General features: G+C 38.2%; 1 protein-coding gene across 2 annotated transcripts in view; it reads left to right on the top strand.

Annotated features, from left to right (window-relative positions):
* GRK4 (G protein-coupled receptor kinase 4) overlaps positions 1-15,157 on the top strand; it is an 81,857-nt gene that overhangs the window by 29,504 nt on the left and 37,196 nt on the right. The window contains exons 4-8 of one of the 2 annotated variants that reach the window (XM_038399204.2): positions 2,938-3,015; positions 6,421-6,521; positions 11,059-11,151; positions 12,295-12,358; positions 12,744-12,884. In XM_038399204.2, coding sequence (XP_038255132.1) covers positions 2,938-3,015; positions 6,421-6,521; positions 11,059-11,151; positions 12,295-12,358; positions 12,744-12,884 — 477 coding nt within the window. The remainder of the gene's footprint in view (positions 1-2,937; positions 3,016-6,420; positions 6,522-11,058; positions 11,152-12,294; positions 12,359-12,743; positions 12,885-15,157) is intronic. The other variant, XM_043512532.1, reaches the window with a different exon arrangement.

The raw sequence follows: 15,157 nt of genomic DNA, 5'->3' as shown, positions 1-15,157 counted from the left end.
ATTGGATGAAATGCTTGTCCCTGATTAGTGGAAATAAAACCATAAGGCTAAAAGTTTATATTATGTGACTAACTTCTTTGGCATAATATAAAAATGTTAAGACACCAAATGTGTTGCTGCAGTTGATCAATCATTGCTGCAGAATTTATTTCCACTGTAGGTGGTATTTTAATTTCATGCAAAAGTACTGACTTACTTGTTTAATGGTTGAACTTTTTTGAAGTGATCAAGATCAAAATGTTCAAGCAGAAAAGCTATGTCTTGAAGATAACTTATTAGATTGATAATGGGACTGGATTCCAGGGAGTCTGGATTTTCAGTCCTGCTTGTGCTGCTGATTGTGACTTTAGATAAGTCATTTAGAATCAAATTTTCAAGAATAGCTTATAATTTTGGGTGTCTTAATATTTGGGTGCTCAACTTGAGACACTGAAGAACCCGATGTATATTTATTCCAGAGAAGTGTAGTGCCTGTACACATTGACTTAATTTGAAGTTATAGGTATTAGTGCTTCTGAAAATGAGCCACCTAGATATTTCAAGTTAAGTGCACACAATTCAAACTCCCTTTGAAAATGTGACCCTTAGAGATACCACTGAACATGAAATAACTTGTCTGAAAATGTACCTGCTGTAGTTATTAATAACACCTAAGCTTTCAGTAACTGTATTGTTAGCAATTTTTTTTCCTCTTTCCATGTTTTACCTTGTGCTTTTAACTGCATTTTATATGTAGTCTTGATGTTTCCCTCACTCTTTCACTCAGTTTCTTTCTTTTTTGCTGAATAAACCCCCATAAATGTCAACAGGAGAGCAGAAAATTATTTCAGAGACATTTATTTAGATATTAATTTGTTTTTAAATTCAAGAGCTACTATTTAGTGGGTGCTGTATCAGAAATCTGAATTCTCTATTGTTGTTGTAGCCATATCGGTCCCAAGATATTACCTCACCCACCTTGTCTCTTTAATATCTTTTATTGGGCCAACTTCTGTTGGTGAGAGAGAGAAGAAGTTGGTCCAATAAAAGATATTACCTCACGCGCCTTGTTTCTCTATCATTAGTCAGTTTAACAAGATTCTTGTTGTGTGTCCCTTTAACTTTTATCTTGAGCAGTCCGTCTCTGTATACAGTAGGGATAATACCTTCTTGTCTCACAGGGAGTGTTAAGTTATGTTTGTACTGTACAGTTATCTTTGAACTGATGAAGCTCTGTATTCATAGTTTGGGGGAGGAGGGGTTTAAATGTCAAAAAGGACCATTAGCTCCTCTAGTCTGACCTTCTGTATAGCACATGCCATTACATTTCTCCAAGTTACTCCAGTAACTTGTTTGACTAAAGAATACCTTCCAGAAAGCTATCCAGTTTAGATTTGCAGACCTCAAAAAAAGGGGAATCTACAGGTTCCCTTGGTTGTTGGTTCCAAGGAGTAATCATACTCCTTTTTTATAAAATAGTGCCTAGTATCTGGCATCAACTTTCAGCTACTGGTTTCTGTGCTAGATTAAAGACTCCTTTATTTCCTGATATTTTCTCCCCATGAAGGTACTGTAATGAAGTCACTTCTTATCTTTTTTGATAAACTAAACAGATTGAGAGATTTAAGCTCCCAATGTGTAAGACATTTTCTCTAGCTCTTGAATCAATTTTGTGTCTCTTTTTTCTGCACTCTCTCCAGTTTTTCCCCATCCTTTTAAAAATGGGGAAACCAGAACTGCATGCATTATTCTAGTATGTGTCCTCAGTGCTGTATACAGAGGTAAAGTCACCTCCCTATACCTGTTCATTATTCTCCTGTTTATACATCCAAGGATTGAGTTAGCTCTTTTTGTCATAGCATCGCTCTGGGAGCTCATGTTCAATTGCTTGTCCATTGTGACTCCTCAATCTTTTTTTCCAGAGTTATTGTTTTCCAGAATAGAGTCGACCATTCTGTAGGTATGTCCTAATATTTTGGTTCCCATATATGTGTGTGATCTTGCATTTGTCTTTATTAAAATACACTTTGTTTGAATGGAACTAATTTACCATGGAATCTTGATCACTCTCTATGATTGCCTAGTCCTAGCTAATACTTACCACTCCACCAATCTTTGTGTTAACCACAAATTTTATTGGCAGTGATTCTTATGTTTGCTTCTTGATTGCTGATAAAACGTGTTGAACCTAAGACCAATCTTGCAGAATCTCACGAGAAACACCTCCATTCAATGAGGTTGACAACTACCTTTTTAGATCCATTACTAAGCCAGTTTTTATTCCATTTAACATGTGCTTGGTTGATATTGTATAGTGCTAATTTTCAGTCAGAATGTTGTTGTGCAGTACTAAGTCAAATGCCTTACATAGTCTTCTTATCTCTATGCAGTTACCTTTTATCAACCAAATTTTTTTTTTTTTTTAATTTTTATCAACCAAAAAGTGAAATCAGGTTGAAAACCTATTATCCATAAAACAGTGTTGACTGGTGTTGATTATAGTCCCATCCTTTAATTCTTTATTAATTGAATCCCATATCAGCTTTTCCATTATTTTGCCCAGGAGTGATGTCAGACTAACCAGCCTAAGATGATGCATATCTTCTTCCTGCTGTGTAAGGCTTCCTATTATGTGAAATATAATTTCAGTGTAATTATGCATACTTCTAAGACACAGCTTCTTGGATTTTACAAATCAAATCTCCAGTTTCAATATGTTTTAGGAAAGGTACAGTTTTGGCATGCTTACCTTTTTTATAAGATGGTGTGGATAATTATCTGTTTCAGTATGCATCCAAAAAAAATCCCTAAATTCTTGAACTCCATAGATGAGAACATTTTATAATCCATAGGTGAACTGCCTCCCAATATTTGTGATAGAAATCACATGGCATCACTGTTACTATTGCAGTACTAGGTAACAATGGATCTAATTTAATTTTCATTCCTTTTCCCTAGGCCGAGTATGAAGTGTCTTCAGATGAAAAGCGTAAAGATTGTGGTCTGAAAGTTTTAGACACATACTTCACTAACGGGGTAAATATATCCTGTTGCAAAATACTTTGTCAAACTGCATTGTAAGAGCTGACCACATTAGAGCTCAAAACTGCAACAATTTCAGATGCTGTTTTAGTTTTCTATATACTAAGAAGTAAATCTCTCTCAAAATGAGAAACTCTAACAAAATTTTGCAAGTCATTCTGGAATGTGGACTAGGCTTCCTTTCAAGATTGTTTGAAACTTCATTAATTCAAGCACAAAGCTTGACTGCCCTCTACCATTATTTTTTCATTAGCACTATGACATTTAACGTTTCTCTGTGTATGGTAATTTTTTTTTTAAACTACTAGTCCTGGGCAAGCAGAATTTTGTGAGATTGGACTAAAACCCATTGACATCTAAATGTCAAAAAGTAGCTAAATTGCTGTTTTAGCATATTGCTTTAAAGTAGTGTGGTTTAGAGACATGGGAATCATCGGAATGCAAGGAGCTCTGGAGTTCTAGATCTGGCTTTGCAGCTGACATATTGTGTGGCCTTGAGAAATTAGGTCTAAATTTTCAAAAGTGTTTCAGGTTTTGTCTGCCCAGCTTGAGAAACACAGGACTTGATTTTACAGAAGATGCTGGGCACCCACAGCTCCTACTGAGTTTATTAATATCTGATTACTGCCCTGGTAAATTAGATCTGCCTAGAGATGTCCCCAGTAGAATTCAAGGAGTCTCTGTTCTTCTCTCTATTCTGTCTATTGGAAGTTCTGCCCGGGATATAACTTACATCCTCTTTTCTTCCTATCCCCTCCAATTGTTCTGGTTATGTTGAGGAAGCTTTATCTTGAGGAAGATCTGGATCTTGCGGGTGTCCTAAAAATGCTCAGGCTCTGGATTAGTCTCATCTTCTCTGGAAGCTTATTTAACAGCTGGCATGGTCTTTAAATCAGTGAAAACTGGTCAGGCCTCTTAAGCCACTTAACCACCATGTCCCTAACTGGTTTTAAAATCTATTTAGCTGAAGTTATTTGTTTTTTAAACCACTTAGAAAACTTCCTCTGACGAAGAGAGCAGAATTGGTTGCGAATCTGAAGGTGGAAAGGCAATTTGGGTGAAAATGATCATGAATTGATAGATTCAATGAACTCTAAGGAGAGGAAGGAGTGAGAACAGCAGAATAAGCACAATGGACTTCAGAAAACATACTTTAACAAACTCAGAGCACTGGTAGGCAAGAAAATCTAAGGGATAAAGTAGATCAGGAAAGCTGGCAGTTTCTCAAAGAGAGAATATTGAAAGTACAACTGCAAACTATCCCGATGCAAAGAAAAGATAGGAAGAATAGTTAAAAGCCAATATGGCTGCATCAGGAACTCTTTAATAACCTGAAAGTGAAAAACTATCCTGCAAAAGTAGAAATATGCTAATGAGTGAACTGCTAATGAGTACAGAAAAAATAGCACAAGCATGAAGGGACAAAATCAGAAAAGCGAAGGCACGAAATTAGTTGTGCCTGGCAAGGGACATAAAAGGCCAATAAGAAGAGGTTCATTAAATACATTAGGAATGAGAGAAAGATGAAGGAAAGTGTAGATCCTCTGCTTAGCAGAAAAGGAGAGCTACAGATGATATCAAGAAGGCTGAGGTGTTTAATGCATGTTTTGATTCAGCCTTCACTAAAAGGTTAAATGTGACCAGATGCAGAACACAATTAATATTAACAACAAAGGGGAAGAAACCCAGCCAGATTAGGGAAAGATAAAGTTAAAGAATATTATTTAGATAAGTTAGATATAGTCAAGTTGGCAGGGCCTGATGAAATTCACCCTAGGGTACTTGGGAAACTAGCTGCAGCAGTCTGGTAACTCTTAGCAATTATCTTTGAGAACTTGTGGATGATGGGTGAGGACTGGAAAAAGGCAAACACAGCACATTTCTTGTTCCCCTTTTTAAAGATGACTTGGGGAATTATGGGCCAGTCAGCTTAACTTCAATTCCTGGAAAAATAGTGGAACAAATTATTAAACAATTCTCTACGTGTCTACAAAATGATAATAGGATAATAAGTAATATCCAACATGAATTTGTCAAGAACAAATCATGCCAAACAAACCTGATAAGGTTACTGGCCTAGTGGATGGGGGGAAGCAGCAGGCGTGATATATATTGATTTTTGGTAAGGTCTTTGACACAGTCCAACATGACATACTCATAAGCAAACTGGGGAAATGAGGTCTGGATGAAATAAATATAAGGTGCGTGCAAAACTGGTTGAAAGACTATACTGTTCTGGCATTATGTCTGTACTCAACTCATCTAAGCAGTGCCTCACTTTCTACACTGCTATTTGTACCTGAGCTCAAGGGCATGCAGTGTACTCTACACACTGTTGTAAATATAGACATAGCCTTAGGAAACAAAAATCAAATGTGCAAATAGAAAATGGGGAATAATTGGCTGGGAGGTACAGTAAAAGCTGTTTTATCTGGCACTTTACCAACTAGAAAGCTCTCTGAACCAGTGTGACCAGATTTCCAGGGGAGCCAACTGAGGTCACTCAATTAGGATGAACTGCAAAGAATGGGGGTGCTCCAACCCTCAGCCCCGCATCCCCTCCTGCACCCGAACTTCCTCCCTCTTTGTTAACTGGCATTTTTCACTTACTGGCACCTCCCCATTTCCCCAACATTCCAGATAAAACAGCTTTTACTGTAGTCTACTGAAAAAGATCTGGGGAGTATAGTATATCACAAATAAAACATGAGCCAACACTGTGATGCAGCTGCGAAAAAAAAAAAAGCTAATACCATGTATTAATAGGAGTGTCATATGTAAGACATGGGTGGTAAATGTCCTGGCTATCCTCAGCATTAGTGAGACCTTCGCTGGAATACTGTGTCCAGTTTTGGGTCCCACACGTTAGGAAAGATGTGGACAAATTGGAGATAATCCAGAGCAACAAAAATGATGATATTAAAAAACGGGTCTATGAAGAAAGTTTTTAAAAAACTGGGCATGTTTTAGTCTTGAGGAAAGAAGACTGATTGGGGGACCTGATAAACCTTCAAGTATTGTAAGGCCTGTTTATAAAGAGGATGGTGATCCATTGTTCTCCATGTCCACTGGAGGTACGCCAAGAAGCAATGGGCTTAATCTGTAGCAAAGGAGATATTAGGTTAGATATTAGGAAGAACTTTCTAATTGTAAAGGCTAATTACCTACTGGGCTAGGTTACCAAAGGAGGTTGTGGAATCCCCGTCACTGAAGGTTTTTAAGAACCAGTTGGACAAAGACCTCAGGGATCGTCTATATATACTTGATCCTGCCTGGGTGCAGGGGGATGGACTGGTTGACCTCTGGAGGGTCCCTTACAGCCCTACATTTTTATGATTCTTTATCTTTGTTAGATTACTAATTGTTCTTATTATTGTTTTTGATTTGTATCATGTAAAGTCTGCAGCCCACTTACCGGAAATACCTCAGGATGCAGTGAATGAATGTAAAACAAGACTGGAGCAGAACCCTTGCAAAGATCTTTTTAATGACTGCACTAGGTACGTGATGAACGTTGACTAAAAATGTTGGCTAAAAGTATTGTATTTCTAGGGAGGTCACAGGGAAAGTTTAAAGAGACATATCAGATGAAATTCTGGTGAGGACATAACTAGGAATCTAGTGCTCTTTGTTTTCCTGTGTAGTGTATTCAGCACTCATGTTGTTCTTAGAGTTGCTTTTGTGCTGTAACAGAAGTGAGATTATTATTGTGCCTTTGACTTAATGGGAGTTGCACAAATGTGTCCAAAGACATAATCTGGGAGACTAATACAATGCGAGAGCAGAATACATACAGACCAAAAACATGTTTATCAAGCTAAAACTAGGTTTTTTGGTTTCTGGAAGTTCTGTAACTATTGTTGTTTGCAGCCCCCTTTTAGTATTTATTGAGGATTCAGTAATGATTCCACTTTTAAAACTGATAACATTTGCACTTAAAAACAGAGTTAAATCCCCTCTTTTGTTTTTAAATTAGTTTTTTGGAGCCTCCATAATGACTTAGCACACTATGCTACCAGGCAAGTATTTTCACAAGTTCAAAAAACTGAGTATGGGAGAACTGTATATTTTTTCCTCTTACAAGTCAGGATTTTAGATGTACTGAGATGTGTTGAGGACAGTTTCCTTGTCTTGTTTTTAGACTGTGCTAGGAAATCCTTTATTGGAGCAGCCTGTTTATAAAAGGATTGCAGGCCCAATGCTTACACAACAGGACGGTCATACAATTTTCAGGACAGATGACAATACTAATTACATTGCTAGCTCAAGAGTCATTAGGTTGTCCTTGAAGCGCTCTGATCTCAAGATAGCAGACAAATAGGACAAGGTATGATTCTGGAAGCTGAGATTGTCACTTCAAGAATAGTAAAAACTATTGCATCTTAAGAACCCACTAGTGCAGAGGTGGCCAACTTGTGGCTCCGGAGCCACATGCAGCTCTTTAGAAGTTAATATGCAGCTCCTTGTATAGGCACTGTCTCCAGGTCTGGAGCTACAGGCGCCAACTTTCCAGTGTGCCGAGGGGTGCTCACTGCTCAACCCCTGTCTCTGCCACAGGCCCTGCCCCCACTCCACCCCCTTCGTCCCCTCTCCCCTGAGTCTGCTATGCCCTTGCTCCTCTCCCTCCCCCTCCAAGGCTCGTGCATGCCACAAAACAGCTGATTGGAGGTGCTGATCGGTGGCTGCTAGTGGGTGGGAGGTGCTGGGAGCAGGGTGGAGGAGCTGATGGGGGGGCTGTTGACGTGTTACTGTGGCTCTTTGGCAATGTACGTTAGTAAATTCTGGCTCCTTCTCAGGCTCAGGTTGGCCACTTCTGCACTAGTAGCTGGCTCTGGGAAATGGTGGCAACTTGCACGTCTGTTGAAACAAAGCAGTATACCAGAATAAATTGGCTGGTGGAAGCTAGAAGGCCTTTACCTAGGCAAATGTTCCTTTTGCAGGCACAGTTGGTGAGGATTGAAGGCCTCCTCACTGTGCATCATGACTTGGGATCTGTCTGAGTTGCTGTTGGAAGGGGAGTCTGGAGAGAATGGAGTGCTCATCATTTAAAATAAAAAAAAAAATCCTAAACATTTAAATGTGGTTTAGGACAAATTTCTTTGAACTTCAGGGGATGAATAACTAAGTTTCTGGAATTTAGCTGTATGAATCCCACATATTTGTGGAAAAGGTGGGAAGGGATAAAGGATCCTGTTCTTCCAAGTGATCTATGGAGGCAGAGCATTCTGAGTGCACAATGTCCAACTGAAGTCTTAAGGGCTGTTCATGGGCAGCACAGTCTGCCTGCATGGTTTTGTTAACCTGCCTTTCTATTTCTCTTAATTCTTTTGTTCTTGTGACCCAATCAAGTTGAGAAGGAAATATTCTGATTTACTGCATTTAAAAAACCTCAGATTAAGAAAAAAATCACATTACTTCCTGAAATTTTTGTACCCATTATTAATGGTAACAGCTAAGCTTTATATCTGAAATAGATCAGAAAAATATTTCTCTTTATTCCAGTTTTACTTTGTGTATAGTTTCATTGTTTTCCCCCTCTCATTTGTAGGGGACTATTTTTTACTTCAGTAAAGGAGAGAAACTATTTCTCCCCCCCCCCCCCTTTTTTTTTTTAAGGAAAGTGTAAAATCATAAAGTAAGACTTGTATAATACCCAAAACTTCTATTAAGTAATTTTTTTGGAAACTGTCTTCAAGTTGGCAGTGTCCAGGGATAAACAAAGGGATACCTATTTAGAATCCATGTGACTGTGGCCAACAACAGTATTTCAACATTGTGGTTAAAAATCAGTTTTAAATGAGTGATCATGATTAACATTACTGACTATTTACCATAACTTGTTTTGTTCTCAAATAATACAGTGACATTGCAGATATCTACACCAGGCAGAGGACTCTTCTTGAAAGGATGGTACATATTTACAAATGTTTGGTCTCCTAGAGCCCTTACACTTCTAATGTTACTGGTTCTTCTAGGCATGCTTGATCATGTCTGCCTGAAAGCCTGCAACATTTGAGTCACAGCTTACGCAACTGAAAACTAAATACTCTACATAATTTGAGAATAAGAGATAAAAAAAGATAAACGGAATACACACTACTAAGAAGTTAAACAGATGATCACCTCTTTTTTTGGACTTCCAGTGAATGTCTGTGTTCAGCAAGGAAGATGAAGCTTTCCCACTTTTATCTCGTCTTGCATTGTGTTGCTTAGTTTGAGGGAAGTGGTGTAGAGGCCTAACCATCAGGTTTGGAAGGGTGGTTTTAATGATCCAAGTTCAAATCCCAGAAAAGGGTCTACTCAGCTCTATATTCTTCTGAGGCAGATAATTTGTATGGTAAGCAATTACTTTGTAACTTTTTAAAAATTGGGATCCTGTCTGCTCTGCATAGACACAGAGGGGCTTTTATTTTTTTCCCCACCAAACAAGGCATTTATTTTGGTGGGCACAATTACATGCATTCTGTAAATGAAAGATGTGGATGCAAAATTGTGCATTGCAACCCTGTCACCTTAGCAATGGAACTTGTATTCCAAAACTACTTTCTTTAACAGTTTTGATAAAACCCATCTGAAACGATTGTCTAGTATTAATAAGTAACATTCTCAACACACCCACTGTCTAGCAGGATTATTCTGGAAAAGAATTCAGGAAAAATCATTGAGTGCTCAATCACATTTTAAAGATAATTTCTCTCTGTAATGTGGCAAACTGATCTTGAAAGGAGAATTTTGCCTTAAATCCATGTTTAAACTATTAACAGTTAGTCCTTTAAGTGTACTTGTTTTGAACCAGTTAACTAGGTCAAACCAAAGTCTGTGCTTTAAAAAGAGTTTTTCATCTCAAGGCACAAAATACTTTTGTTCAGTTTGAATCATTGACCTGCATCTGGGAATTCAAAGGCCTTGTTAACTGTGCTGCTTATAACTCTGATTTAAAAGGTGTTTGTCAGTCGTCCTGTGAGTTTTCAGAGGTCTAACTTTGCAATGAAGTTTTTTTGGCAGTTGTAATATAACCTGATAGTCTGTGTGGTTTTTTTGTTGTCGTCCCCCCCCCCCCCCCCCGCCTGTAATAGCTCACCTTAACTGATCCCGCTCGTTATAGTGTGTATGGTAACACCCATTGTTTCATGTTCTCTGTGTATATAAAATCGTCCTACTGTATTTTCCACTGCATGCATTTGATGAAGTGGGCAGTAGCCCACGAAAGCTTATGCTCAAATAAATTTGTTAGTCTCTAAGGTGCCACAAGTACTTCTGTTCTTTTTAATGTTGATGCTATCTCTGGGAAAGGTATAGGTGATGGAGACTTTCTGGGAAAGGAATGCATGTGGGTAAAAAATAGAAGCACAGTGGGAGCTCTTCAAGGATTTTTGATCTAGCTAAATGGCAATCTCATTCCTCTTTCAATAGCACCATGCTGTTGATGTACAGACCTCTTTTAAAATCACTGCATCTATACTCATGATAGGACAATGATACCAGCTCTCAAGGTGAGCCACATCCTCTGATCAGGCTTGCCTTGGATAGCTGATGAGAAGTGCTTCTGTTTTTGTCTCCACACATGACACCCCCACCTCTTGTCCCAGATTGGATCCCCTTATGGTCAATGGGAAGGGAGTGCAGGCCTCTACACGCAATCCCCAAACAGGCCATGCTTATGGGGGGATGTCTCACCTCCCGTGCCACCTTAAAATTAGATCTACTGGTGGGTCAGTCATTTTGATCTCTAATTCCTCAAGAATTATTTTAAATTTTCCTGCTAAAATAAGCAAGATCTGTTACCTCTGCACTCACTAGTGACCCTACAGGCATAGTTCTCAATGGAATTGTACTAACTGCTCACTCTCTATGAGGCAGGAACAGTAAACTCATTGTGTAGTGCAGTATGGTAAACTCATTGTGTAGTGCAGTAATATGTTCACTCCATCTTCCTCCAGATTAATTGATACATCTAAATTGGTGTCTAATGAAGTGGTTAGCTTCTCATCCCTGATCGCGCCAGTCTACCAACATAAACATGAATTGTTTTTGCAGGGTTGTCCAAGATTATTTAAGTGGAGCACCATTTGAAGCTTACCAACAAAGCATCTATTTCTCCCATTTTTTACAGTGGAAATGGTTGGAAAGGTAAGATATATTTATATTTAACACTTATTGCAGTAGTACGCAAAAGCTAGCCAACTTGGGGCCCCATCGTACAAATATAGTAAATGACATTCTCTGCCTCAAAGAACATACAGTATAAAAGACAAGGTGTAATGGGCTGATGAGATGACAAACAAGTGGAGTTGTGGTAGACATTGTATTAATAATTAAAGCATCTGTTTCATGACCTCAAAGCATTTTACATTTAACTACTCTAAACTTTTAAAAATCTTTCTGTGTTTGTATAGTGCATAGCCCCCAATGGGGTTCTGAGTTTGATTGGGGCCTTGGGTGCTATTCTAATACAATTATATTAATCATTACAGACCACTGTATGGTCAGGTAATTAGCTGGTTTTACAGGTGGGTTAATTGAGGCACAGGTTAAGTGACTTGCCCAACCAAGATTTTTAAAATAGGGGCCTATGTTTAGAATCCTATATCCATATTTTAAGCCATTAAATAAGTGGCCTGAATTTTTTTCGGAAGAGCTGTCACCTAGAAGCTCCACGGAGGTCAGTGGCAGTTGCTGAATGTTCAGCACTTTTGACAATCAAGCCTGCTCCTATAGGCTCCTAGGTGCCTAACTGTAATTTTCACTGTAGGCTTCTATTACTGAAAAAACCTTAAGCAAGCTAGACATAGATGCAGGAGGAAAACTAGGAAACTTTTATTCAGACCACTAAACCAAATACCTCTGAAACATAGAACAAGCAAGATGGTAAAAATTGTATTGGCTTCAGTGGGAACAGAATTGAGTCAGTGGTGAACACTTGAAAATCCCAGCGTGAAACATTGTCTCCTCACAAACTATGCAGGAAAAGAACAACCAACATGCATGGCGGTGGCATAGATCCTAAATTTTTGTTCATTCTGCTTGTAGTGACTGTTTGCTGCCCACAAGGGGGAGCTAGTGTCCATGAGCGAAAGAACCTTTCCTTTGGTATTCAGTTTGTATTCTAATCCTTTCATCCACTCAGCTGAAGGAAAGGCATTGGGTAGTCTGGTGGTCATGGAAGTTATATAGGAAAAGAGGGAAGAAACAGAAACAAACAGGGCTCTGAAAGAAAAACAAAAAAAATATGATTGGAAGTGAAACCAGTAATTATTCCATTCTGTCAATTAGGCAACCAGTAACCAAGAACACATTTAGACATTACCGAGTACTAGGCAAAGGAGGATTTGGAGAGGTGAGTACTGTGAGATCTACTTGTTTGCAACTCCTTGAACACGAGGGGAAAGGTGACTTACACTCTTCGTTCCTTGAATAAATAACAGATTTGATTAGATCATTTGTAATTTGCCAATTTACCAAACCGAACAGGCAGCATTTTTACTTTTAAACATTTGCACCTAACAAGACAGTTGGTTTGTGTAACAACAATTCTTTTTTCACCGTTACAAACCCCCCCCAAAAAACAAACAACCCAGTGTGTCCACCCATGAAACAGTTTAGTTGATTCTCCTGTATTTTACTTGTCCTCTGGCTCCAGAGCGGGGTTAGAAAAGAGAAAACTGGTTTTGTTTCAGTATTAAAACCTGATACATCTGACATATCTTTCCTCTTTCCATTAGGTATGTGCTTGCCAAGTGCGGGCAACAGGAAAAATGTATGCTTGTAAAAAGCTAGAAAAAAAGAGAATAAAGAAGAGAAAAGGAGAATCGATGGCATTAAATGAAAAAAGAATTTTAGAAAAAGTGAATAGTAGATTTGTAGTAAGTATATATTTCTGGCCTTGTGAAATATACAAGTTTGTCTCTTTATTGTCCTTTCTTTATTCATATCTCTTCCAGTGGCAGCTGGTCAGCAATACTCTTTCATAATTAAAATCGGCTCAACTGTGCTTAATAGTTCAATTACACAATTATCTTTGCAATGTTACCCAGTACATTTTAGGTCTGCGTTGGATGTATGGGTTATTTCTGGCCTATCAGATTTAGTCTACAGCCAAGGTGCTTTGTCTTATGTTAATGTATATAATTCTGGTAAATTTCTCCCTATTTAAAAGGGGGCCAGACTGTGATCCTATTTCTCTAAGTTTTTAAATGTATATATTTGTTTCTTATATCTGTAGATATTTCAGTCGCATTCATCACTATAATGCCATATACATGCTAAGAGAATTATGAAAAGTAGCTGCTCTATAGCAATTTCGATGTCAGAAAGTTCTCACTGCCTATGCAATACAGTTGAAAGGGAGGTGAATTGAAAAGCTGTGTTGGGTATAAAATAAAAAGTATGAGTGCTGATGGTTTTTAACTCAACATCATTTCCATGTCTCAACTCTTTCACCATGACATTTCCCAATAAATTATGACCAACTCACAGCCCTGATCACTAAATAACAGATGTGATGGTCTAAAATACTCAAGGAATACATATGTTAAGAAAACTGTTTTTCTAGCTAGGATCATCTGTCTTTTTATCAGTGAATTGCTATTATTTAAAGATTAGCTATAAGTAAACGTCTAGTTAAAATCCATTAATAGATGTATTTTGTTTTATGTTTCAGAGAGAGTTGTAAAGCGCTTGAGCTTCTAAGTTTTTGCTTTTATAGATTCTGCATAGGAGAAGATCAAGTTTATTCTAAACAAACATAGAATTCTGGTAGCTTGGAGAAGGGAAACCATGCTGGCCAAAGAAATCTCATTAGCATCTTAAGCCATGTGTAAATAGATTCTTTTATAAAGGATAATATTTTTCCGCCTGTGAAGACAAGGCTCACAATCCACAATCAATTTTCCCGCAATTATAAGTTATAAGGCTGCACTGGATATTAAAACTGAAACTTTATTTGATCTTGCTACATCTACCTATACCGTAACACTCTTCCCTGTATGAAAGTTTTAAAATGCTAATGTGACTCTAATTCATATAATCCTAGGACTGGAAGGAACCTCAAGAGGTCATCTAGTCCAGTCCCCTGCACTCATGGCAGGACTAAGTATTATCTAGACCATCCCTGAGAGAAGTTTGTCTAACCTGTTCTTGAAAATCTCCAATGATGGAGATTCCACAACCTCCCTGGGCAATTTATTCCAGTGCTCAGCCACCCTGAGAGTTAAGAAGTTTCCTAATGTCCAACCTAAACCTTCCTTGCTGCAATTTAAGCTTATTGCTTCTTGTCCTATCCTAGGCAGTTAAGAAGAACAATTTTTCTCCCTCTTCCTTGTAACAACCTTTTATGTACTTGAAAACTGTTATCATGTACCCTCTCAGTCTTCTCTTTTCCAGACTAAACAAACCCAATTTTTTCAGTCTTCCCTCATAGGTCATTTTTTCTAAATCTTTAATCATTTTTGTTACTCTTCTCTTGGCTTTCTCCAATTTGTCCACATCTTTCCTGAAATGTGGTGCCCAGAACTGGACAGAATACTCCAGTTGGGGCCTAATCAGCGCAGCGCAGAGTAGAGCAGAAGAATTACTTTTCATGTCTTGTTTACAACACTCCTACTAATACATCCCAGAATGATGTTCGCTTTTTTTGCAATAGTGTTACACTGTTGACCCATATTTAGCTCGTGGTCCACTATGATTCCCAGATCCCTTTCCGTAGTACTCCTTCCTACACAGTCATTTCCTATTTTGTATGTGTGCAATTGATTGATTATTTCTTCATAAATGGAGTATTTTGCATTTGTCCTTATTGAATTTCATCCTATTTACTTCAGACCATTTCGTCCAGATCATTTTGAATTATAATCCTATCCTCCAAAGCACTTGCAACTCCTCCCTCCCATCTTGGTATTGTCCGCAAACTTTAAGTGTACTCTCTTTGCCATTATCTAAATCATTGATGAAGATATTCAACAGAACTGGACCCAGAATTGATCCCTGTGGGACCCCACTCATTATGCCCTTCCAGCATGATTGTGAACCACTGATAACTACTCTCTGGGAACATTTTTCCAAACAGTTATGCACCGACCTTACAGTAGCTCCATCTAGCTTGTATTTCCCTAGTTTGTTTCTGAGACGGTCATGGGAG

The sequence above is a fragment of the Dermochelys coriacea genome, chromosome 4 (assembly GCF_009764565.3).
Source record: "Dermochelys coriacea isolate rDerCor1 chromosome 4, rDerCor1.pri.v4, whole genome shotgun sequence".
Classification (NCBI taxonomy): domain Eukaryota; kingdom Metazoa; phylum Chordata; order Testudines; family Dermochelyidae; genus Dermochelys; species Dermochelys coriacea.
Note: the sequence above shows the minus strand (reverse complement) of the source record. Positions and strands in the feature narration are given on the sequence as shown.